Here is a 25,379-nt window from a genome sequence, read left to right on the forward strand (position 1 = left end):
GAACAAAGTAGGCTTTTTTGATTTCTAGGTAGTTTTATTCCTAGAAGATTCAACATTTTATTTTTATTATTATTATTTTTTAAAGATTTTATTTATATATTCAGCAGAGAGAGAGCCCAAGCAGGGAGAGGAGCAGAGGCAGAGAGAGAAGCAGGCTCCCCACTGACCAGGGAGCTGGATGTGGGATTCCATCCCAGGACCCTGGGATCCTGACCTGAGCTGAAGGCAGTTGTTTAACTGACTGAGCCACCCAGGCAGCCTAAGATCCATCATTTTAAAACCATAGAGAGAAACCTTTGTTTATATTTAACAAATAATAGAGCTTTGGTTCTAGGCTCCAATAATTATAACCAGATTTTTTTCATCTACTTGAGTGTCCAGTGGGTTTTCCAAAAGTCATAAGGAGCATGGGTGGTTGAGTGGTAGAATTCTCGCAAGCCAAAAGTCATGAGGGACGTGGAGAAACTTTTCTGGACGTGGAGAAACTTTGTGGGACTGTCCCAGGCATTGCAGGGCACCTAGCATCCTTAGCCTCTGCTCACCCTCTGTACCTACAGTCATGGGACAGTCAAAACCACCTCCAGGAGTTTCTGAAACCTCCCCCGCCGCTGGTGTCATCTGTCTTGAGAACCACGGCTCAAGCCAAACTGTTCTCATCGTTCTTGCTGAATCCCATAGATGTTTTCACGCTGTGCTTTTGCTTGCAAATTGTGTCTTCCATTTCCATCTCTGGAAATCTTAGCCACCTCTGAAGCTCAAGTGGTACCTACTTCATGATGATTTCCATCAGGAGGGGTGTCTGCCAGTCTAAAATCTTGCAGCACTCTGGCTGTTCTACTTGAAAGTTCTGGAGACACATCGTTTTACGGTAGTTATCACCTTGTAAGATCCTTGAGAATACAGCCCATATATAATGGGAGGTTCTATTCCTTCCTCAGTGTTTCTAGCAAAGTGCCTATTGGATGTTTATTTGTGAACAAATGGGTAGCTTTTAAAGAATATTTGTAGAGAAAAACAAGGGGGAAGCTTGATTTTAACATGTAAAGTGATATTTATAGTTTATCTTCTAGTTGTATACTTCTGATAATACAAATTCATATCAGAAAAGCACATTAAAAAGTCTATGGGTCTCTAGGCTTGGTCTCTATATATTTATTTTGTGTATTCTCTACCCGTAACAGAAGTTTGGAACAAAATTAAGCTAGCCTTCAAACACTGTAGAGGACATGTGGATAAATGTGGTTAAAATGCCTCCTTTTTCATTCAGTTCTGTAACGTAGAGATAAAATCACCTTTTTTTTTTTTTTTTTTTTTAAAGATTTTATTTATTTATTTGACAGAGAGAAATCACAAGTAGATGGAGAGGCAGGCAGAGAGAGAGAGAGGGAAGCAGGCTCTCCAATGAGCAGAGAGCCCGATGCGGGACTCGATCCCAGGACTCTGAGATCATGACCCGAGCCGAAGGCAGCGGCTTAACCCACTGAGCCACCCAGGCGCCCTAAAATCACCTTTTGAAGTTAATCAGGATGCCTTCGCAATTTTCCTGTTTTCCTCCTTTATGCGAAAACCTCAAAACCGCTCTGGGTAATTCCCTCAAGATTGGTTTCTAACACATCCAGTCTGAAGAGTGAGCACAGTTTCCAAGAACTGAGGGCTTGCAACGTTTACTCTTTATACTCCATTCGAGAGCATCTCTCCCCAGTGACACGAGCTGTAGGAAAGCCCAGGGATCCCTCCACCCACCTTTCATCTCTAACTAGAGTAGCATGAAGCGTTTGTGCCGTCTCCTCTTCCATGGCTTCATTTTCTGTCATCTTAACTCCATCACCAGTCCTCAGCCTCCTAACGACATCCGTATGAAAGAAATCAGACCCCTTCCACAATGAAAAACACATTGAAGCTACTGCGTACAGCCATTGCCACTGGAGAAGTAGGTATTACTCTTTCTGTCAATCCAACCGCAGCACAGTGGCGATGCTTAGTTTGGATGGTCGCGTTTTCATGCATCCGATAATTAGTCAAGTTGTGGGTGCTCATCGACAAAGTATTGTTACTGTTTAGGATGATGGGATGCTTAACGGCTCTGGGCTTCTGGACTTTTTTCAAGTAGGAAGTATTTGTCTTTGAATGTGGAGACCATGTAAAGTGATCCAGGAAAGCGATATGGCCAAATGACACTATTAATTTTCATTCCTTTTCTTTCCATCTCTTTCCTCAGATGCATTTGAGCCTTGCCCAGACCCCAACTTGATAGAAAAAAGCCCAGACTTTGGGACAAATCCGTCAATTAAAAGCCAGCTTTTCTTGTAGTTTGAGAGACAGGTAATGGGGTACAAAGATGTGCTCTGCCTTCAGAGATTTTACTAGAGCTGGGGAGTTTAGAAATACCTTCCAGAGGCGACAGAAAAGTGTATGATAAGTGTCAGGTGAGTGATATGGACAGAGGACCACGGGTTTGGGGGATGAGGTCACTGTGGACCCCGGCCCTCCTTCTGAGTCCAAGATTGCCCTTTGATCAGAATGTCCTTCTTTGGTACCCCAAACTCTTCTTGATCACTGTGAGTTTACCTTGAGGCTCAGAAACCGTGCCTTCAGTAGCACGGAGGTTGGGCATTTTAACGTCCCACTTGCAGGCCAGATTCCTTTTATAGTTCACTGCCTTTGTTTTGTTTTGTTTTTAAAGGGAGAGGGAGAGGGAGAGGGAGAAGCAGGCTCCTTACTGAGCAGGGAGCCCGATGTGGGACTCGATCCCAGGACCTTGGGATCATGACCTGAGCCGAAGGCAGTTGCTTAACCCACTGAGCCACCCAGGCGCCCCTGTAATTCACCTCTTTGAAGACACGCTTCCAACCCTGTTAGCATGAGACTCTGGCAGGTACTGTGGCATTGGGGAAGGCAAAATGTTTCCATAAAAAATTAAACAGATTCATTTTAACTCACTCCTTCTACCACCTTGTCCTAGGGTTATTTTTATAGACTTTGTGAATTCAGGTTCCACAAATTGAGCTGTAACCCAAAAAACCCCATAATAATGGTATTGTGGTAATTAAAATGGTATGGCTATTTAGTTTTGCCCATTGAAGCCAAGGATAATAGAAAATCTAACCAGGAGCCATGTTAACATGCAGGGACACTGTAGGGTGGAGAGTCGGGAAGGAGATGACCGGGTCTTCCGATTCTTTTGAACAAAAATGTCTCAACTTTTAAAAAAACATGGTGGAGTAATTCTCACTCATGGGCTTCACCAGGTTTGTAACATCAAAAAGCAGTTCCACACCAGAGGAATTCCTGGCCGTAAAGGGTATGGATAGCTTTGGTTCAAAATGCTAAGTGTTCAGGTGATGTTTAAGGATATAAATCGGAATTGTTCTGTTTTTAAATTCCTAAAACGCAGAGCTTATGTTTTGTGCCCTTTTTTTTTTCCCCTCTGCAGAACTCAAGCAATACCCATACTCCTCACCCCAAGCATCTTCAAAGCTATTTAAATTGAATAGAATTGTTGAGAAGATGATATCCTATTATTCTGTTGAGATTGGAAGCTAGGTCTGTTGACAGTTAATTTTTCAGGTTAACCCTCCTTTTCTCATTGAGCTGACTTTTTCCTTTGAAGGGCACAGAGTAGCGGCTGTTTTTCTTTATTTAATAGAGCTCTCTTCCTGTTTTACTGTTTTAGCAGTACACTGTCGAAGTAAAACTTTGGTACTTGCTAATGTTTTAAGAGAATCAATCTGATAAATGATGGGAAGTAGAATTATTTTTTTAATCAAACAAAGTTCAACCAGAACCTGCTTGGCGACATAGTTCTCATGCATGGCTAAGCAGTTTCCAGTTGTTTCTGTTTTTAAGAAATTTCAAGATTTCCAGTTTGTTTTTTATTCAAACATTCCCCTGGATTGTTAGAAACAAAAATGCCTTAGTGTTGGCTGGTGCAAAAAATGAGATGTAAAAGTGTTCCTGGGAACGAAAGTGAGCAGAGACATTTCTCTGGCCGATCAGTAAGTACATACACAGAAACAAAGAGGGAAAGTGAGAAACCGAATTCAGGTCCAAGGTATCAGCAAGAGAGGCAAGGTTTTAATCCAATGTGCATGATGTTGGAATTAGATTCTCCAACCCCTCCCCCCCCACACACAAAAAAAGACCATCCTTGGGTTTTCTCCTATTCTGCCAAGTACTCCCTCCCAAGGTTTTGCTATGTTCTATGGGCCACACACACGGGAGCAGGACTGCCTGTCATAGAACCCAGATGCCCGGCTGGGGAAGAGATTGTTTCAGCAGCATCCGTCTGTTTCTTGGCAAGACTTTCAGGCAGTCTAAAGAAAACAGTCCTGGAACAGCCTTTGGGCCTGCCTTGTGGCTAATGCTGAGCTGCTGTGTATCTGGTTCCTGCTCTGACCTTGGGGGCCTGGACGCTGCTTTCCCTGAAGTCTGTCTGTCTCTCTTAAAGAATATCTGCGGATTTACTTTGATTTTGTGCAATTCCTCTAGATGTCCATCTAGAGAGGCTTGGCTCTTTTCTGGGGGGTTGCTTCTCTCACTGATTCTAAGAGACGTGGGTAGGCATTGGAAGGCACAGATCTTACGGGAGGGCAAGGATCCTTCTGCAACACGCCAAGTGCGCTGGCAAAATTAAAAAGTCATTTTCATTGGGTTTATTTTCTAACTCCGCAATCTTTCAAAGTCTGAAAAGGGAGAGTTAGTTCAATTCGTAGCCAACTGCTATAATAAAATTCAGGTTTAGGGGCAACCTGGTGTGGGTTGGCGTACTCTGTTCATAGGGAATATTCTTAGACTTAAAGGGTGGTCTTCTTTGAAAGCACTATTTAATGGTTGTATTCTTTGGTTTAAATCTTTATTTTTACAGTATTTGTGTTCAGCTTTTGCACTGAAGGGATTTTATTTTCCTATTCTCCTGATTATTTTAAGGTTAGCAGTTGAATGTTGTTAAAATTACGCAAGGGAGTGGTTCTCGTTACCCTCCCCCCCCCCATCCTCCCCTCCCCCAGTCCTCCTACCTGCCAATTGTGTCTGAAATAATTTCCCAGCAGTGCTGTTGACTTTGGGAGATGCAGTATTTCTGGTTCTTGGTGTGCGTATGTGTGTGTGTATGTGTGTGTTTTCCCTAATATCTGGCTGGTAATTAGTTGTTACTCAACGTGGAAGTCTGTTCATCTCTCTCCTCTTGACCCACTCTGAGAATTAACATGTGGTAGTCAAAGTAGGGGTGCCTTATACATGACGACAGGTGCTAATCTTCAAGGAAATTTACCTTGCATTCCACCCATTAAGGGTATGGTACATAAAAATGGCTTAATGTCTCTTTGAAGGTGTCAGTGGGCATGTGTGGACCACACAGAATGGGTTTCACTGCAAGTAATAGAGTGAAATTGTCTGCATAATTATTTTCGTTGGATTGAGAATCAGCAGCCCTCGTTGGGTTCAGGAAATAAACCTCTGTTAAAACCATATGGCACTATTCTCAGAAGAGACGTTATTACAGGGCCACTTCCCTCTGAAATTTTGAGTCAGGAGTTCTTGAAAGGAGTCACATATGTTTAAGAATGAATGGCAAATTTTCTTCTTCCAATGTTGTTATGAAAGTCAGATGTTTTCTTGCCTTTTTCATGAATGCCACCGTGGTCAACAGGTACAAGGTGCTTGGGAAGAGGCGGGCCACCTCAGGTGTACACGCAGTGAATTATTAGCTGGGCCAAGGGATTTGGTTCTTAAGAGAAAAAGGACTTTTAATTCAGTGAAACATGTGATTTGTTAACACTGGAAACACATCTTGAGGTTAGGATAATTATATTTTGTCTTCCCAGGACCTCCTTGCAGATTCAGTGGCTAGAAAATTTTTGTACCTGCTTGTCATGGTACTCGTGTGGCCCAGAGAGAGCTGTGTCAGAGTGAGAGGTAAAGTGAGGGAATGCAGTGTGCACACCAGCGGCTAGGGAACATTTTGGGAAGAGCTAAACTAGGTAAATATATTAAGTAACACCCACAATAGTTTTATGTTCATATATAATATATACATTTCTATATATATTTAAGTTTTTCTGTGTGTTTAAATACTTAAGAAGACAATACGGTGTGTACATTGTGATGATTCATTACGCATCTCACTTTTTGGGGGGCGGTTTGCGGTCTGGTTTATTAATCTTTTTTGTAGAGGGACTCTAAGCAGAAGTTGATTTTGTTCATTTTTTTAAATCAGCTTTGAAAAGGATCAGGCTCTGTAGCGCTTACTCTGACTGTGCCTAAAGCTAGGAAGTTCAAGTGTCTCCTTGAGTGCCATAGTCCTAGCGAGAACTTACTAGGTATTAAGTCTTGCAGTTCATTTCAGACTGGAGAACAAGAGGGCAAGAGAGCTGTGACTGAAAGGTTAGAAGGTTTTTCGGTTGCCTTAGGTGTTTTTATCATGAGAACTGGTTTTTACTAGGTGGACAGGCTGCTGGTGTATGGATTCTGTCAACCACTGACCTGCATTCTGGACTCACTCATATTTATCCCATGAACTCGTACTGGGCACCTACCGATTGTGCGTTCAAAGGGCCGTAGGAATTTAGCTGGACTTAGTCACATGAATGGCTCAGGGAAGGGCCAATTTTGCCTCTCAATGACTAGGACCATGTGACAGACGTGATAGAAAATGAGAAAGGGCCCAAGAAGGTGGCAGAGCCAAAGTAACATGGAAGTTCAGAAGCAGTTTTACTTCTGTCTAGGGGTTTGGAAGGAAGATTTTATTGAAGTGAAAGTACTTGAGCTGAATCTTGAGTTATCAGTAATTCAACTTACTGGCGGAAATTCTTGAATATTAAGTTCTAGGTGGACAGATGGTGACTTCCAGGAGACTAATGCTGAGTTTCTTTTATTTTTGTCATAAAAAGACCTCCCAGCTCTCCTCCTTGACCTTGGCCTCTTTGCAGGTCAGCTGATGGAAGTGTTAGTCAAAACTTTATTGATGGTACATGACAAGGTAGGGCTCCCCAAGCCCCTCCCCTTCTTCAGGGGGTCTGGGATGGAAACAGTGGAGGTTGGGAGATTTTCAGTGTTTTAGGGGATAAGTTGGGGCAGGGATTCCCCAGCAGCTGAGGGCCTCTTTCTTCCTCTTGCTCTGGCTGGGGCTGGTGGTTCAGGGGGCTCTTATTCCTTGGAGGCCATGTGGACCATAAGGTCCACCACCCGGTTGCTGTAGCCAAATTCATTGTCATACCAGGAAATGAGCTTGACAAAGTGGTCATTGAGAGCAATGCCAGCCCCAGCATTGAAGGTAGAGGAGTGGGTGTCACTGTTGAAGTCGCAGGAGACAACCTGGTCCTCAGTATACCCCAGGATGCCCTTAAGGGGGCCCTCTGATGCCTGCTTCACCACCTTCTTGATGTCATCATATTTGGCAGCTTTCTTCAGCTTTCTCCTTCAGCTTTAACTGTTGTCTGCTCTGTTCTCTATTAATCTGGAGCCTTTGCCGCAGTAGGGGCTAAGTTCCAGTGCTGCTTCTCTAGTACACTAACAATCCTGTCTTTCCTTTTTTTTTTTTTTTTTTTTTTAGATTTTGTATTTAATTTAGTTCTGTAGTTGTTGACGACTTCTGCTGAACCTGTACTAGTACCAATGGGATAATATTTTTGCATGTTGTAGATACTGAGTTGCATGTAATTCAGTAGAATAAAGTAGATCAGATAATTGAATTAACTTCTTAAATGTATATTGAAGTTTGTGTTCAGGTTAGGATTAAGGAATAAAAATTTATACCGTAAACTGTTATGTAAAATGAAAAGAATAGCTAAGGGCCTAATTTTGAATGAATACAAGTTAAGTGGAGAAATCAAACCAGTGGAGGTGACGTTCGTATTTCTTTAATCATAATTCTAAATGGTGTTAGATTTTAGCAACTTCTGGAGTGCAGCTTTCATGGAGGGAAAAGGAAGAGGTCTAAAAACCTTCAGGCCAATGTGGTGGCTGAGACTTTCCTCCCCCCCCCAAAGTCCATTTATGGGCGTTTATTAGTCAGGTTGCTGTTTTATAAGTGATATCACTCACGCTGTTTGCCTTGGACCCTTGCCATATCTCCATCCATAACAGATGGATTCTTTTTTTTCTATCTCTGTATGGATTCTTTCAGGGCTTGTTACTTTCTGATGGACAACGGGAGTGAGCACAGAAAGGAGGAGCGGAGATGAGGGACTGTGTTTGTTTTATTTTATCTCCCTATCTCTCTGGAGCGCCAATGGCACGACAAGAAGCACTCTCATATGCGGCTCCCTGGGGATCAGAAAGGAGCCTTTCTCAGAAGATACGCTGGGAAAGGCCGTTAATGGTAGAGAGTTTTGCTCTTGATCCCTGTTTTCCTCTGCTCTCCTGCATCTTTCAGGTTGGCTCTAATTTTGGCAACTCCAGTGTCATATTTAGACCACAGCAGATTTTGCTTATTTGCTGATGTGTGCAAGTTTAAGTACAGAGCCACAGTCCTACTGGGGACTTGGCCTAGAAAGGGCTGAGTATGGCCCACGGGCGCTTCAAACTGAAGCGCCCATGGATCATACTCACAATATCTGGGGTTCCCCACCTCCACTTCCACCAAACTTCTCTCCTCAGATAGGGATCCCCTTGGGTTTTACCAGTTTTGAGGGCCCCACAGTATACCTAGGTGGCCGAACCAGAGACCTGAGACTCCTCCTCTCTCCATCCGATCGTTCTGTTATACTGTCCTCCGTGTCTGTGCCGTGCGTCTCACCCGCATTCTCTTGTACCCATTAGCACTGCTTTCTCTTGGTTGCCCCTCTCCGTGTCATCTCCTGGCCTGTAACACAAAAGCCATTTCTTCTCCAGCTCCATGTCTCTAATGGTACTCCCTTCTCGATCTGTTTTCCCATTCAAGTAGAGTGGTCCTCCTAAACTGTAAATCAGCTCATGGCACAGGGTGCTGCAAATACCACCGAGGTCCCCCGGGACTTCCGGGGTGAAGTTCAGACCGTGTGGTATGGTGGACAAGACCTTTTGGCATCTGATCTGCCCACCTACCTCCCACCCATGCCGTCGTGGCTGAGCTCCAGCCAAACTGTTTCACTCCACACTTTTTTAATCTTTTTGTCTTTGCACTTCCTGTTCCTTCTGCTTGGAATGTCTTTTTCTTCCACATTTGCTTGATTGAGTTCTACTTATCCTTGAATGCCATCTCTTCTATTAGCCCTTTCTGACCACCCTTGGAAGTTAAGCATTTATTTTTTGGTTCCCCTTTGCCTGTTAGACTTTGATTATGGTGTTTATCACGTTGCTGCAGTGATTTGCTTACACGATGCCTCTCCCAGTATGTCGTGAGCCCCCCAGTGTAGCACAGTTCAGGGCACACAGAAAATTTTAATTGATACATAGATGGCATATTTGTGTAGTGGTTTTACCTGTGTGGGATGTTCTCACCTCTATCAGTTAAATTCTGTCGGGGTGATATTCCTGCGATGCACATACTTTGATCCTCATTTGACAGATGAGGAAGTTGAGTTACAGAGATGATAGATTATTTGCCCACAGCTCCGCAACCAAATTAGCAGCAAAGCTGGGAACAGACTGCAGGCTTTCTGCTTGTGTAGTCAGGGCTGGATTTAGATACAGGATTCTCCTATTTAGTCACATACTGGCTGGATCTTTTAGTGAACTTTTTAAATAAGTTCACTAATTGTGTGTGTGTCTAGGTGTGTGTGTAGCCCATAGTGACAGGTGAGACACCCATAGCATCATCGGTTCTTGGAACTGGAAGTTAGGTAGTCTGTTATTTCACAGACGAGAAGATTCTGTACCAGAGAAGTTCACAACTTAACCATCAGAGGCAGAACCCACGCCTCCTGATGTAGACATGCAGTATTTTTCTTACTCCCTGTGGGGCAATCATCAGTTCTCTCTGACAGTGTTTTAGTGTTCAGTGTCCCTGGTTGTCAGTAGGATTTTTTTTGAGCCATTAGGCCAGTTAACTCTTGGGAAGAGCCTATCCTGGGAGCAGAAATGATATCCTTTCTGTGAATATTCTCAGTGAAAAGTCCGTGAAAGGGATAAAACCCTGATGAGAAAGAATCAGAGATGCTGTGTTTTTATTGGTTATGTCCCCTTTCAGAGTGCATTACTTCTTTCCCAGTGAGTGTCCTAGATTCCTGATCATGTGCCATTTTGAATACAAAACAAAACAAAATAACCAACCAGCAACAAAGGCATCTCATTAGGCTGATTCGGAAGAACACCAGGTTGCAAGGAAAGATGTGTTCCGTAGTGGTGTGATGGTGTAAACAGAGTGTAAAGCATTTTTACAGTGCTTTACTTCTACTTCTACCTTCTACCTTTATTTCTACCAGTGCTCCTCTCCTTCTCTGCACAGTTATAGCTAGATAGAGATGGATGGAGATATATGATGGAGATACCAGTGTACACGTATATGAGGAAAAGTCAACACTTCATATATCTCACACGGACAAAAGAAGAGCATTCGCCAGACTGTCATTGATTAAATAATTCAGCATGAAGCTGCCAGACAGAGCTCCTTCAAACTTAACACCACACTTGCTTTTGAAAAACAGAAAACGTTTTATTTTCATCCCCTGAAGTCTGGACTCTGGAGCTAGCGTCTCCATAGTGTTCTTCCCTTGAGGGAGGGTTGTGAGAAAGCCTGGAAATGGGCACCAACCCACTTCCTTTGGATTCAAAAGAATGCATTTTTCTCATCTGTGTCTGAGAAAAAAGGTTAAAACTTGCTATCTCTCAACTCCATTTAGCAGTCCTTTCGATTCCCTTTTATATAACAATAACTTGATCCTACTCAAAATACTTGGCACCTTCCGTGACAGCCTGGAATGTAAGAACACTTTAGCAGACCTGAGTGTGAGTGAACTCCAGGAGTTTTGGAATGAAGAGGTAGAGTTCTCAGTTCCTTATTCAGAGTTCACAGAAGAGAAGAATACCAGGATTAACACAATAGACTCCTTTCATGTCCCTCAGGTGAGGAAAGCAATTATCTGTCTATCAAGACTCTAGTAAGTGGTGTGGGAGCCTTAAGGAGGGGTGGGCGGACAGGTGGGTGAACGCTATGCCGTTGGGAAACGGTGCTGGGGTAGGAGGGGCGTCCTTTGCATTTAACTCGTCAACTGTTTCTTTTTGGAGTTTATATCATGTTTCCCTTGCAACTTAGAAATAATCTTTTTAAAAATATATATATGTATATAGTCAATGGCATTTTTCAGTTCCTTACCCATCTGAATTTTGTTAGGGGGCTTGTTTCAAAGACATCTCCTGTTTAATCGTGTTTAAACAATCTGTTTAAGTCCCGTTGTGTAGATATAAACACAATAGCCCTTTAATGTAGTAAAACAGACTTCTGACAGACACGGCACACAACAGACATCCTTCCATTATTGCTTAAGCCACCGTTCCTTCCATGCCTGACCTGAGAGGGTAACCACAGAGCTCCGCTGACAGCCGTAGTTGCTCAGAAGACCCTGACTTGCCCATATTAATGTCTAGTGAGCCGAGAACTGCAGAACAGCAGACAATCAGAGAGGTCTTAGACTAGATTAAAGCTAAGTACCTTAAATCTGGTTTAATGGCTGTGTTTACATCTCCTTCTTCTTCATTCCTTTAAAAAAGTAATCAGGTTTTGCAAGCGTTAAGAAAACCACCTCTTTTTGCCAGCTGGACTGGGTCCAGTTGAAGCAAGAAAATCCCGCCCCCCCAGCCCTTTCTTTTTCTGTCTTTTTCTTTTTATTTCCTCTATGATCTTCACTGCCATTCAGCACAGCAAGACGGGGCTGCGGGAGCTGGCTGAATTTTTCCCGGGTTATTACTTTTTAACATTTTCTTCCTGTTCCGGAGCTGGGAAAATGGAAAACGATGTTCTCCTTCCGTCTTGGTGTGTGTCGAGAGACGAGCCCTTCACACTTTTCAGTTACTTTTATGTACCGTTTTCTTTCTCTGCTTCAGACACACATGAGGTTACATAACGTATATCCAGTACCATAATAATGAAAGAGAAAGAGGGATGATCGCATGCTAAGGACATTCAGTCAGGATCCAGGAATTGCGTGATGGTCTGTAGGCTGGTTGTCACTGGCCTCTTTGAAGAATAATGCCATCCATGTTTAGCCGATTATTGGCAAATAAACAGTGATGCTTTTTGTTCAGCTGTGGAAACTACCATTTCCATTGCTTAAAACGTTACCATTAAAAAAATCTTTGCATCTCTCAGTGGGGTCTCTACAAATGCTAGTGGTGCAAAACTGATGGGTGTGTGAAGTATCTTAGAGTAAAAGAAGGCAAAGGAAATGTTTTCAGAAGTAAAACAAGTTTTATTGAGTTTGGGGTGGGGGGGGGTAAGTGTAAACATAGAGAAAGAGATCTTTTGTTCATTTCCCAGAAACTGAAGGGAGAGATGCAGTTTCAAATGGCCCAGGATGGTTGTGGATGTTGGGTTGTGATTAGTCGGAGGACAGGAGGCATGGAGATAAAACGGAGTTGGAAAGATCAGGTATAATGTAATGAATTCTCAGAAGTAAGCTTCTCAGCTTTTTCTTTCTTTCTGTCTCCTTTTATAAATTTTTATTTATTTATTTGAGAGAGAGGGAACACAAGCAAGGGGAATGGGAGAGGGAGAAGCAGGCTTCCTGCTGAGCAGGGAGTCCGATACAGGGCTCCATCCCAGGACGCTGGGTTCAGAACCTGAACCAAAGGCCGGTGCTTAACGACTGAGTCACCCAGGTGCTCCTTCTCTGCTTTTTCTTATTCTGTTCTTTCTGGGCCCCTTTTTCTCAGCCTTTACCGCCTCTCCTTTCCTTTCCTTGTATGAACAGGAGGGCTGCTGCCTGTCAGGGGACTGGCTTCCAGTGTCACTGCCTACCTCCACGATTTCAAACAAGTCACAGGACTTTTTCTGGATATCGGTTACTTTTCTAGAATGAAGAACATGGTCTAGAAATCCCTATTCTCCCCCAGCTCTGAAAAAGTCTCATTCATGTAATCTTGCTTTGAAATGAGAATAAAGAGGAAAGAGCATCCCTTGGAAATGACAGGGGGGAAGAAGTCAGGGATAGCAGGAAGGGAACTGTTCTGGGCCAGAGAATCTGGAGGTTGAGGGGCCAAGCAGATGAGGGATGTTTTAGGACCTGGAAGCGGGGCTACGGTAAAGTCAGCCAGGTTCTCTGGGAGCTCTTTTTCCCCCTGCTTGCAAAAACGAGTACATCTCCCCTTGTGTGTTTCCATTATACTTTCATCTGGTCTTTCTTTAAAGTTTTTTAAGCCTTTTTTTTTTCCCCTTCTTGCCTCCCGTGAGTTTCTTTTTCTTTAGATGTCTCAAGCTTTTTGAGTCCATTATTTCAAGAAAAAGGATTACACTCTAAGCATATGTTTTTTAGAAGCTATCCCCTGATGTGTGACTGATACCGGCAGAGCCTGATCTCCCCTTCAGTCTTTGATGGTCATGATTTGCCACAGCCTGAAATCCAAAAGTTTTATAAAGGAACTCACAGTTACTATACATGCATGTTAATATTTCACAGTTCTTTCATTAGTATATTTATTGAAAGATCTTGAATTCTTGAGCCTTTAGGAGCCTAGATTTTGAAAGAGGCTGTCCTTCAGTGATCTCTCTCATGCATCTAGTTGCATTTAAAAAATAAGTTTGGGAGAGTGAACTTTTTACTCACTGACCTAAACTGGCGCCTTTCATTATTAAAAGAAAGCAAATTCAGTTTTTAACATTTTTTTTTTTTCTGTGAACTGGAGTTCCTAGAATATTTCTATGGAGTCTATGGCTTAACTATGTAATTATGTCTCTTGAGTAGATTATGTTTTTTCTTCCCATAATTATGTTTTTACCCGAGAGACTGGAAGGCTTCAGTCCTCTCTTGGGTGAAATTGTTCTTCCTCTCCTCTTCCTTGTTAAACTTTGAATTTTACATGTCTGACTCTGTTCAAGGGCTGAAAGGGAGCTCTTGAAGCTATGTGGAAGTGATTAGGAGGTTTTTTTTTTTTTTTTTTTCCTTCAGAAATTGGTTTATATATTAAGAAGGGCCCTTAGAGAGAAGCTCTGTTAGTTCATTTTTGAAATGCCATCAGAGAAGAATCTCCTGGAAGGAGATTTGTTTATGATCTGTGGTCCTCTGTCTGAAGCCACACACTAACATGGCTCTAGGGCTGTCTCCTCTCACGAGCTGTCTTTTGTGAGCTCTGGGGCCCCCATACACATGTCCTGTCGCTTGGCTGCTCACTCCTAGTGGCTCAGAGGGGCTAGAGGCTTCTGAAGCAGGAAGGCAATTTCTTAGTTCATTTTACTGTTCTAGTCCAGAAATAGTTTTTGACCTGAACCAGACAGCATACTCTTAGCAAAAAGATGACTCAGCAGCCTTTCCCAGCAAAGATTAGAGACTCATCAATTTTACTGTGGGAAATGTTTCCCAATGACTAGCTCTCTCTTTTTTTTTTTTTTCCTCCTCTCCTTTCTTTTACTGGCTAAAAGGAGAGGTAATTCTAAATTTACCAGTGTTCTTATTTTTTAATTCAGTAAGTATTTGTTGCAGGCCTTCTTTGTACCGAGGCCCCACGTTAGGTGCTAGACATGAGATATGACACCCATCCTCAAAGGGTCCCTAGTCAAGTCCAGAAGACTCCAAGATAATAGGGTTTGAAATTTTGTATAAATATTTTATATCAATTCAGAGTCAGTTAATGCTTACTGAATGCCTACTACACTTAAGTATAACCACATGTAGTAGACAAAAAACAGTCATAGCTGTTTTCGGCTTGCTCACATGGAAACCAGAGGGATCATGGAGGCCCTAGAGACAGAAAAGACTAGAACAGTGTGATGGCCAAATGGAGATGATGGGGTGAGGTTATTCTGAGCTGGGGGAGACAGTTTGGGGAAAGGAACGGTGGCTCTTTGAAGAGCCATGGGTAGTCCAGTGTGAGTAGAGCCTAGGTGGGGAGAAGTACAGTTGTAGCCACTGGAAACGAGAGTGGTGACATGTGTTCAGAACCTATTTTCCGAGTCTTTCCAAATCTTTGCTTTCCCTTCTGGGCTCAGGGAACTCTGTTTAATTCAATAGACAGTGATAGACAGTTGAGAGGTTTTGAGCAGGTGAATAATGTTAGGATGTAGGGATTGAAAAGACGTTAGAAATTTTGGAAATTTTCAGCAGGCCCAGAGATTTCCATTAAATCTCTTCCCGTGGTCGGCTATACAACTTGTGGGTGTCCTTTTGTTTACTCCAGCTTGCTTCTCTGGTGGATTAGCCACAAGTTCTGGTGGGAATGGAAAGTGGGGGCCCCCTCTTGCAGAAACTAGGAATGGCCTTACCCAGATGCTGGGGTCCAGGAAAGGGAGGCAGTAATGGTATACTTGGGCTGGATTTTGAGCCTCAGAGATTAGAAAGTAGTGATATTAACAGAAATAAGGAAATAACAAATAAGGAGATTAGAAAGTAGTGATATTAACACAAATAAGGAAATTTGAGGAGAAGCTGGTTGGAACTGTTTGTACTGGGGGCAGGGGTGTGTCAGGGAGGGGCAGAGGGCTTAATGAGACATTACAAGTGTCATAAGAGTATAGGCCTTTGCTTTTTAGACTTTGACAAACCACCAGTGAAATGTAGTCATCTGAATGTAAACAGAGAGGAGTTTCACTTTTCTTAGTAGTATTTCCATTTTCACATGTACATAGGAATGCAGAAAATCAGGGTTTTCCATCTGGAGCCTCGATGGTTACAAAGTATTTGGATCCCAACTTCGCCCAGCTCCCCTAAGACCTCTCTTGAGTCTGTGTAACCTCGACCCTGTCATGTTGCTTTTGCTGGAAACCATGTAATCCGAGTTCACTGAGAAGAACTAAGGCTCCTCCTTAGTAGTAGAATTCCAAGTAATTTCATTTGGAATAGAACTAGGACTTGAAAATTCGTCACCCTGTTCCTATGCCCCTCCCTGCACACTCTCCTTCATGGGTCACTTTCAGGGTAGAGAGATTGGAACCACGGCTTTGTTTTTGTTGGTTTTCCAGACCTGCTGCGGAGTCCCAGCTCTGTTGTTCTCTTGCTTTTTTACTCCAAGGATCATGGTCAGAACATCTGAAGTGGGCATCTCCTGGGGTTTGAGCCCTCGAGTACAAGATCAGGTCTCCTCCTCTCGCACACTTGCTGACAGCAAAATTAGCTAATACCTCCCCGGTTGCCCCGTCCTTCCGGGGGGAGCCTGAGTGCCTGGCAGAGGAGGCTCTTGGCCTGCCAAAGGACCGTTTTGTTAGAGGATACAGAGATCTGTCTTAAAAGGGCAGGTTCCCATCCAGATTGCAGAGTTGAAGAGAACTAAAGCGCGGTTGAGAAACTAGAGGCGTCAAACTATTTGAAGAATAGCGGGCTTCTGTTGAGATTGTTATCACCTACATGTTCCACACTATCTTCTCTCACAAGATCTTTATTATCATATTTCTGTCATTCGTCCTCCAGCTAGCTTTCCTCCTTTCTTCTCGGCTTATGAAAATCCTACTTGACCTTCTAGGACACAATGATTTCATCAGTGAGAGCTTCCTCTTTGCTTTTAGTCAATACCATTGACACTCCTGTTCTTCCCAGAACCATTTATTGGTTTTATTTTTTAAAAAGTTTTCTTTAATTATGAAAAATTTCAAATATATTAAGAGATTATATTTAATAAAATCCCATATACCCATCACCTTATTTTATAACTAGTAACATTTTTCCACATTTGCTTCATCTGATATTCTGCTGAAAGGTTTTAAAGCAAATGGCAGTCATCAAGACACTTACCCCCTGTATATATTGGTTAGTTTTTCTAAAAAATAAGGGTATATTCTTATGTAGTCACAAAAAGCACCACTTCCTTAATATTTGAAAGTAGTCTGTACTCGTATTTCCTCAATGGATCCCCAAACATAAGCATTTTAGTGATTGCCCTCATCACAACCTTCTCAAGTTATACTTAATGGTTTGTCTTTCTTACCTACTAAGCAATGAACTGCTGGCGGAGAAGGACATTATCTTTTTTTTTTTAATTTTTAATTTTTTATTAACATATAATGTATTATTAGCCCCAGGGGTACAAGTCTGTGAATCATCAGGCTTACACATTTCACAGCACTCACCATAGCACATACCCTCCCCAATGTCCATAACCCCCTTCTCCTGCCGTCTCCCCCCGGCAACCCTCAAGTTTGTTTTGTGAGATTAAGAGTCTTTTATGGTTTGTCCCGAGAAGGATATTTTCTTAAAGAAGTCTCTCTCCTCCTTGCAGTGCCTGGGGAGACTTACACATGGACAGATGCCCCGCACAGGCACACGTGGGCTGGACTAACAGATCCAGATGTAGATGTGGTCCTGGTTCCTGATTGAGGGTCCCTTGCACATCTGCCTTTTTGCCTTCTCTCTTTTTCTTTCATTCTTTCTTTAAAATTTTATTTATTTATTTGACAGAGAGATAGAGAACAGAAGTAGGGGAGCAGCAGGCAGAAGGAGAGGGAGAAGCAGGCTCCCCACTGAGCAGGAAGCCCAATGTGGGGCTCGATCTCAGCACCCTGGGATCATCACCTGAACTGAAGGCAGCAGTTTAACTGACTGAGCCACCCAGGCACCCCTTGACTTATTTCTTTTACGGTGTTATCATGATACCCAGAATGAAAGTAGATATCCAATAAGAGAAGTTAGAACTTAAAATTGACTTAGAATACCAGTGTAAAAAGGCGAGATGCCCAACATCATGCCCTAGTGATCCATGAAATGACCCGCTTGCGCCCCACAAGAGTGGGCCTGGTGTGATGTGGTGCCTTGTTGAGGTGGCCTTGTGTTTGAAAGGCGCAGTCTTTTGGAGGCACTTTTGGGTGTCCTTCAGGAGTCCATCTTTCCTTTTGGGGGAAGATAGCTGATCAGCTGTGAGTACAGGGCATAAAGTATGACTGTCTGCCTGGGGGCCCTCAAAGATTTCCAGTTCTCAGTCGACTTTTATAAAAATGGGCAAAATGAGTCCCATCCCAGAAGCAAGTTTGTTTTCATAGTTCATACAGCACAGTTTCCAGGTCTTCACATACCCCTTTCAGATGTGTGATCTTTTAAGCAGCAATCCTAACGGCAGTATTCCCAACTAGCTTTTGTGAGTATGGGCCCCTTTCACTACCAGGGCTGCAGGGGTTGGGGGAGGGAGGAGACAATCAGCAGCACTCTTGCTTAGGGACCTAACTGTTCCTCAACATCTTTGCTCTAAGGATGTGCAAATGCTGTGACCTTTGGATCATGAGTTCTCCTGCCCCTGAGTTTATTGCAACAAAAGGCATATTCAGCCAAATACACTCGACTTTTTGAAAGAAATTGTTTCTGAAAATTACTTTTTTTTTCTTCCATTTTAAATTCACTTTTGACCATGATTTCTCGTGGTGCTGCAGTGTTATACTCTGAAATAAGCTGGTTGGCAGTTGGAGGGAAAAGAGCCTGGGACCAGGAACTGGAAACCTTGAGTTCTAGTCCTGTCACCAACTGTGTGATTTCGGGCAAGTCACTTCTCCTCTCAGGGATTTAGGGTCCTTATTCATAAAAGAAGTACAGTGGTCCAAAGTGCAGTATAAATGATTTCTATTGTCCTTTTCAGTGCTCTGATTCTAAATGACTTGCAACAATGCTGAAGAGTTAGAGTGAGGCTTCTTTAGAAAGCAAGCGAGCAATTAAGCATTTGCTTAAATGATTGTCCTTCGGGGAAATTATATTTAACAAAGCTCGCTGGAGGATTTTCTTACCCAGCTTGGGTGGAAGAACCACTGCCCAAGGGAGAAAGTTTCCCATTCTTTATACCTTCCTCCTCTTTGGAAGATGCCCTCTTTGGCCCTTTGGCTGATGTTCAGTTCTCCCTGTACCGCGGCAGAATCCCCTGTCTTTGATTTAATTCAGTGTGCCCTAGTCTTCCATGCTTTCGATTTCTTACGGGACTCCTTGAGTGTGGAGGATTGGAGGGCGTCTTCTTCCAGCCCGTCATTCTCGTGCTAGCCCTGATGTGGTTTAGTGGTAGCGGTGTTTGTCATGGTTGAAAGATGAAGAGTCTGTTTGGCTTTTGTTCTTCCTTGTGCTGTAAGAATTTTGTTGTGGTTCTGGTGGTAGTTCTGAGGGGGCAGACATCTACAAGGAGAAATGCATACTTTTGTTTGGTGTATGCAGCCACAGAATGATATCTCCTGGATTATGCCAGGTGTCTGGATATACTCGGTAGCTAGCGTTTGAAGGTAATTTCCATAAGGTCACTGAAACTTTTAAAATTTCACCTGCTTTTCCATTTTTCATACTTCTCAGCGCTGCTTCAGGTCCTTTAACCTCACCTACAGCCTCTTGTGGCATTCCTGAAGCCCTGGGCTCAGAGGAAATAAGAAGTGGACTCACCCATCCACACACCGAGCTCATATCTTATATGGTCTCCAGGAAAACCCAGGAAAAAGGCTGTAGAGAGCAAAGGCGAGACTTTCTGAAGTTTTCTTGTGACCCGTAGCCCACATAAAGTCCCAGTGTTTAAAGGAACCAGGCAAGATCTTGTAGCCCTCTCTTTAGCCCTCAGGGAATCTGCCATTCCAAAAATACGGCCCTATTAAAAAAAATAACTTCCAGGGACAATTCCATAAGCTCTCTTGTTAACGTTTATAGTTGTAGCAATACCACACCAATACTTTCGTGTGTGTGTGTGTGTGTGTGTGTAACAGAATCCATGGATCTAACTGTGAGAAGTACTATATAATTCCTTAATTGTGAAACTGGTTAGATCGAGCAAGACGCATTGATGGGAGTTTGTGTAGGGTAATGGGTGAGCTATTAGCTTTGTCATGGAATTCTCACTGCTGCTTCAGCTTGTGTTGAAATACCGGCCTTGGTACCACACTGGGCTTAGTTCTTAGGTGGGTCTGTGTGTCGGTGGGGGAGATTGTCTGATTTCCATGGCAACTGTGAGAGGGAGGGAAGATAAAGCAAGAACACCAGCATTGATGGTGCCTCGTGATGAGTGGGAAGCTTGGTCAGATTGGACAGGAACCGTATACCATCCAGGCTGGGCTGGCCAATGGCTGAAGACCACAGACTAGTTGTTTGACCTTCACAGGCTGTAGTGACTCTGTGGGCACCTTGCTCGCTGGGGTGTGGGGGCTGTTTGGGGTAATCTCTAAAGGCCCTGTAGAGTTCTAAAATCTATTCATAATCTGGATAAGGAGTCCTAAACAACAGGGAAAACAGCATAAAAAACAATGACTTTCCCTGATCACTTTTTCTCCTGGCCTCCATCCCTCATTCCAGCAGATGCCCAAACTGACGCTGGCAGGAAATAGGGTGGTGGGTGCATTTCAGTTAATGGGCCTATTTGGAACATGTTTGGCTGCAGAGACAGCTACACTCATATTACCAGGCCTTGGCTTCCTGTCTGTTTTCTTTGGGCTGGGTAGGCAATGAAAAAGGAGATAGGAAAATACATTTTGGGGCAAATAAAATAAGGAATTTGTCTTATGAAGACAGCTTATAGCTGGGAAATTCTCATGTTCACCTTAACCCTCTCCTCATAGATTCCTCTTGTCCTCTATCAAGAGGAAGATGAGGTGGTCTTGTTGCCCTCAGTCTTGAAGGCTCTTAACAATCCTCCTTTTGGGTATTTTTTTCTTTTATGGATAATAATCCTGATTCCCTCGGTTTTTCTTCAAAGTGCAGATTCTGATTCCAGTCATTATCTTTTTTTTTTTTTTAAGATTTTATTTTTTTATTTGACAGAGAGAGATCACAAGTAGGCAGAGAGGCAGGCAGAGAGAGAGAGAGAGAGGAGGAAACAGGCTCCCCGCTGAGCAGAGAGCCTGATGCGGGACTCTATCCCAGGACCCTGAGATCATGACCCGAGCTGAAGGCAGCGGCTTAACCCACTGAGCCACCCAGGCGCCCTGATTCCAGTCATTCTCTTAATGGCTCTTCCCCCCCCCCCTTTTCCTTTTTTTTTAGAGAGAGAGAGAGAGAGAGAGAAGGAGCACGAGTGAGAGGTGGGGGGAGGGGGTAGAGGGAGAGGGAAAGAGGGAGTCTCAAGTAGACTCCCTGCCCAGCACAGAACCCAATGTGGGGCTCCATCTCATGACCCTGAGATAATGACCTGAGCCAAAGTCAAGAGTCAGAGGCTTAACTCACTGGACCACCCACCCGCCCCTTAATGGCTCTTCTTTGGATCAGCTCCGGTTTCAATTACAGTATACTGGGGTAACATACTAGGGCCTCCTTCTGGCACAGAATATGGAAGAAGGAATCTATAGTGTATTTCCATTCACGTATGAGGCATTATCGTGCTCGTCCACTACTGGGCCACTCCACAGATGTGCACTGAACTTACGTAGCACCAAGATTCTGAGGTTTTCTGTTATACTTGCACCAAGACTTGCTGAGAAGGAGTTCATGATTTTCAAGAAGCCTTAGAACCTTAGTTATATTAATTTGCGTATTTCTTTAATATCTAGAATTTCCTTAGATTTTAGACTTGAACAAACTAGAAGAGAGACAAAGCTTTTTTTTTTTTTTTTAAATGATGGCTTTTCACATTCAAATGGGAACCCAAAGACTATTTTTCAGTTTCTTATACAGAATCATAGTACTAAATTTGAAGTCAAAAAGCATTCTGTGATTTAGCCTAGCTTATCATATGCTTTTACATTTTGGGATCTCACAAAATATCCAGATTCCTCTTGTGAATTTGAGTTTCCTTGCCTCTACTTCCATTTGATCCTCTTAAAGGAGTTCTAGGTTTGAGTTTTAATTTTTTGGAGAAGAGTCATGGTGAGGTATAGTTGTAACATAAAAAAAGAAAAGTCGCGTATGGTCATCTTGGAAATTGCCCTTTGACAAATGTGTTTGTCTTTGTTTCTGCCCCAGTTTTGGGAGAGGATGTGCGACATGCACAGACTCTCTGAACTACGGGGAAGTTCCTTCATGAAACAAGCAAACACACCCCAGTCCACAACCACTTTCCCCATCATCACCAAGAGGGTCGGGGAGGCTCGCAGAGAGTCTCTCCTGAGTTCCAGCGTCCTGCCTTCGCTGCTGATGCTAGAATCCAGGTCATCCTCTGGGACCCTCAGCTCTCCATTTGTAGACCAGGAGTAGGAACGCTTGCCACCAGATGATGCTTATAAAGCCGCTTGAAACGGAAGGCATTATAGAGACATTTCATTGTAGATATCAGTATTGATGATCCCTTGGCTTGTAAACCCCCAGTATGTATGTTCACATATCTATTTAGTATGGTCGATTGTTCAGCTAATTAATATGCTTTTATTTTATGATTTGCTGTTTCCAGGGCACAGACAGAAGCTTGATGACTCTAAACCTAGTTTGTTCTCTGACCGCCTCAGTGATTTAGGGCGCATTCCTCATCCCAGTATGAGAGTAGGTGTCCCGCCTCAGAACCCACGGCCCTCCCTGAACTCTGCACCAAGTCCTTTTAATCCACAAGGACAGAGTCAGATTACAGGTAAGACAGACTCCCAGGTTTCACCGGCACACGCTCCGGCAGGCTGGGGGTGAGGGGCTACCACACGATACGTCCTCACGGCAATACTCCTGGGCTGTGAAATGGCTTTATTATGAACAAATCAAGACGTGAAGATCTTACGGGCCCCCCCCTTTTTAAAAATTTATTTATAAAACACAAATTCCGGTATGCAGTAACTTTGGGATAAACTTTGGGGGAAGTTGCAGATAATGCTGTGCCCTGGGGCACAGTCGTTCTGCACACTGGTGGGTGGTAATAACTATGCTCTCCGGGAGAATGTTTGTTATGAGTTTCTGGACCAACCCCCGGGGGCACAGGGGAGAGCATCACACCCTCGCTATTAGAAAATTAGTGTTACCATCTCAGATTTGGGCTTAAATTTCTTACATGTGTAACTGTTTCATTAAGTGTGTTTGAAGATTGCTCAGGGCTAACAGGAAGCCTTAATTGGTGGGTATAAGGCAAGGTCAATGAGCAGCTCATCAGACAGACAGAGAGTTTGCTGCTGATTCACATTTAGCTCTGAATCCTAAAGTGACATTTGTCTTGATACTACATTCTAGTGAGCTGCTTACTACCTTTCTTAAAAATTAATGCCAGCATTGCATTACAGACTAATCATTCGCATTTGGTACACTGAGACTCCCAACTCTCTCTCTCTCTCTATTTTTCTGCCCCACTCATACAAAAGCAGATCTTGTGTTAAGCACAGTTGCTTTTAGGTCATGGTGACAGAGGAGCATGTCAGTCATCATAGATCCTTAATTTGTCCATCACAAGTATTGAGAGCTGATGTCACCTGGTCATGTCATCTAGTTTCTGTTGTTGGCAGGGGTAGACTACAATGGAGGGAAAATAACTCAAAATGTACAGTAAACTCTTAACATGGATCTATTCTAATGGTTAGGTTATGGTCGATAGTAGTTAGATGCTGAGTGTCCTTAATGGTTTATAAACATAATTGTTTATAAATGGAATGAATTCCCTCTCTTTCTCTCCTGATCATGTTAGGTATATGTCTTCTTGGGTGTTTACTTAGAGTAGGATTCTGTGGGTATATGTATATTAGTCTGAATATAAGGGTATGCCTGAATATATAGTTAAAAACAATGCAGAATTATAAAAATAAAGTAAACACTAAAGAGATCCAGAGCCCTGCATCAGGGAAGAACATTAGAGATCTGTGAAGAATAGCCATGTATTAGCCTAAATAAGTCTCTAAATGTTGATATGTAGGAATCAAAAGGTTAGTGCCTTTACTAGACATGTGTCCTTGATAAAAATGCAGGGGTGAAATTCACACTCACTTGTGAATTTGAAGCTTGTAGCTATAGGTGCTACTGCATTTAAAGTAGTGGGCTTTAGATCTTTGATTATGGTCCATAAATAGCTCTCCTTTTGTCTTTATAGTAATCTTTAGACCATATGTGTGTATGGAAGCATTTGGATACATATATAAAAGTGTTTATATGTGATTTGTAAGGGACGCATGGTGGCTAATAAAATATATATGAGAGAAATACATGTTCTATGATTTGGCAATCCCTGGGTTCTTTAAATGTTTGATTCCTATATTCTCACCCTTAACTGCCAATTATGTTTTGTGAATGACAAACACTTAGAATGGCCTTTGAAAACCAGGTGTTGCTAGATCCACTTAGGAAGATGCTTTTCTCAAGGCTTTGACCCCAGACTTAAAGACGGCATCATTACAAAAAGAACCAGAGGACATTTTAGAAAGCGAAGGTAGCTTAGATCTTATGAAGTAGAAGGCTGGCGAGCATGGTGAAGGGAAATCTACCTTTTAGCAGCAGGTGTAAATGCAGAGTGATGCTCTGAGCAGGGGTAAGACACATGGAGAGAGCTGGGGCAGGTCAGTGTTGTGATCATCTTCACAGAGCGGGGGGCTCAGGGCTGCCTATCACTGTCCTCCCTGTGGGGTCACTCAGGAAGGTCAAACTTCCTGTCTGCAGTTCTGCTTTAAGTTCCTGGTTCAGTATGTTTTTTTCTAATACTTATTTGCTGGATGTATTTTTAAAAATGAAAATATAAAACAGTTGTATTTCCAGGTACCGATAGCTTTCTGGAATTAAGCCATTATTAGCTCTGCATTTGGGATGACAGCACCAGTATAATTGATTTCAAGATCAGTTGTCTTGTTTTTCTAACATTCACAAAGTATTGGGCCCAACAAATTTCCCCAGCCTTCCTGATTTGCACGTTGTCCCACACAAGCATGCATGCATGCGCACACCACACCTACCCACTCCCAACCATGTGCACTTTGTTTCCGTGCCCCTGTATTGTCAGTGACATCATACAAGGTTCTACTGGTAATCAAGGGTATTCACGGTTCTACCATGACTTAGATGAGTAGGAGAACCAAGAACATCCATTGCAGCAGCAACTTCCAAGTGAGTTGGACTGATTTCAGTTTTTTTTTTTCTCTCTGAGCTATTTTTCTTATTTATTTAATAAGTATGAATTAAAGCCTACCCCATGTAGGGAACTGGGTCTTAGATAATGTGTGTTGGGACGGGGGGGAAGCAAAGTGCTCTGTCCTTGAGTTAAAGTCTAATTAAAGATTTAGCCGTCCTTTCCAGCCCTTGCACTGCCACATCCTGTCCCCAGACAATAATGTCGTTGTTCCCAGAGGACACGTTGTCTTGTCTGTACCTCCTTCCTTAGGCTGTTCTACCTCTCATAGAACCTGCTGGAAGGTGTCATCTATCCTTCACTGTTAGCTTCTTTAGGGGAGTCCTGGCCTCTGTGTCTCCAGGCTGCCTATTTATCCTCTAAGCTTTAGCTGGGATTGCCTTATTTTACAGCTTCTGCATGTTTGTTTGTTTTTTTCTACCCTGCTA

The 25,379-nt window shown here is 43.0% G+C and overlaps 1 protein-coding gene across 7 annotated transcripts in view; it reads left to right on the forward strand.

Annotated features, from left to right (window-relative positions):
* RUNX2 (RUNX family transcription factor 2) overlaps nucleotides 1-25,379 on the forward strand; it is a 230,410-nt gene that overhangs the window by 44,194 nt on the left and 160,837 nt on the right. For 5 of the 7 annotated variants that reach the window (XM_059178130.1, XM_059178135.1, XM_059178136.1 and 2 more), the window contains exon 4: nucleotides 22,321-22,494. The exons of the other annotated variants lie outside the window; for them this stretch is intronic. In XM_059178130.1, coding sequence (XP_059034113.1) covers nucleotides 22,321-22,494 — 174 coding nt within the window. The remainder of the gene's footprint in view (nucleotides 1-22,320; nucleotides 22,495-25,379) is intronic. 7 annotated transcript variants of the gene reach the window in all.

This window comes from Mustela lutreola, chromosome 6 (assembly GCF_030435805.1).
Source record: "Mustela lutreola isolate mMusLut2 chromosome 6, mMusLut2.pri, whole genome shotgun sequence".
In the NCBI taxonomy this organism is placed as follows: Eukaryota; Metazoa; Chordata; class Mammalia; order Carnivora; family Mustelidae; genus Mustela; species Mustela lutreola.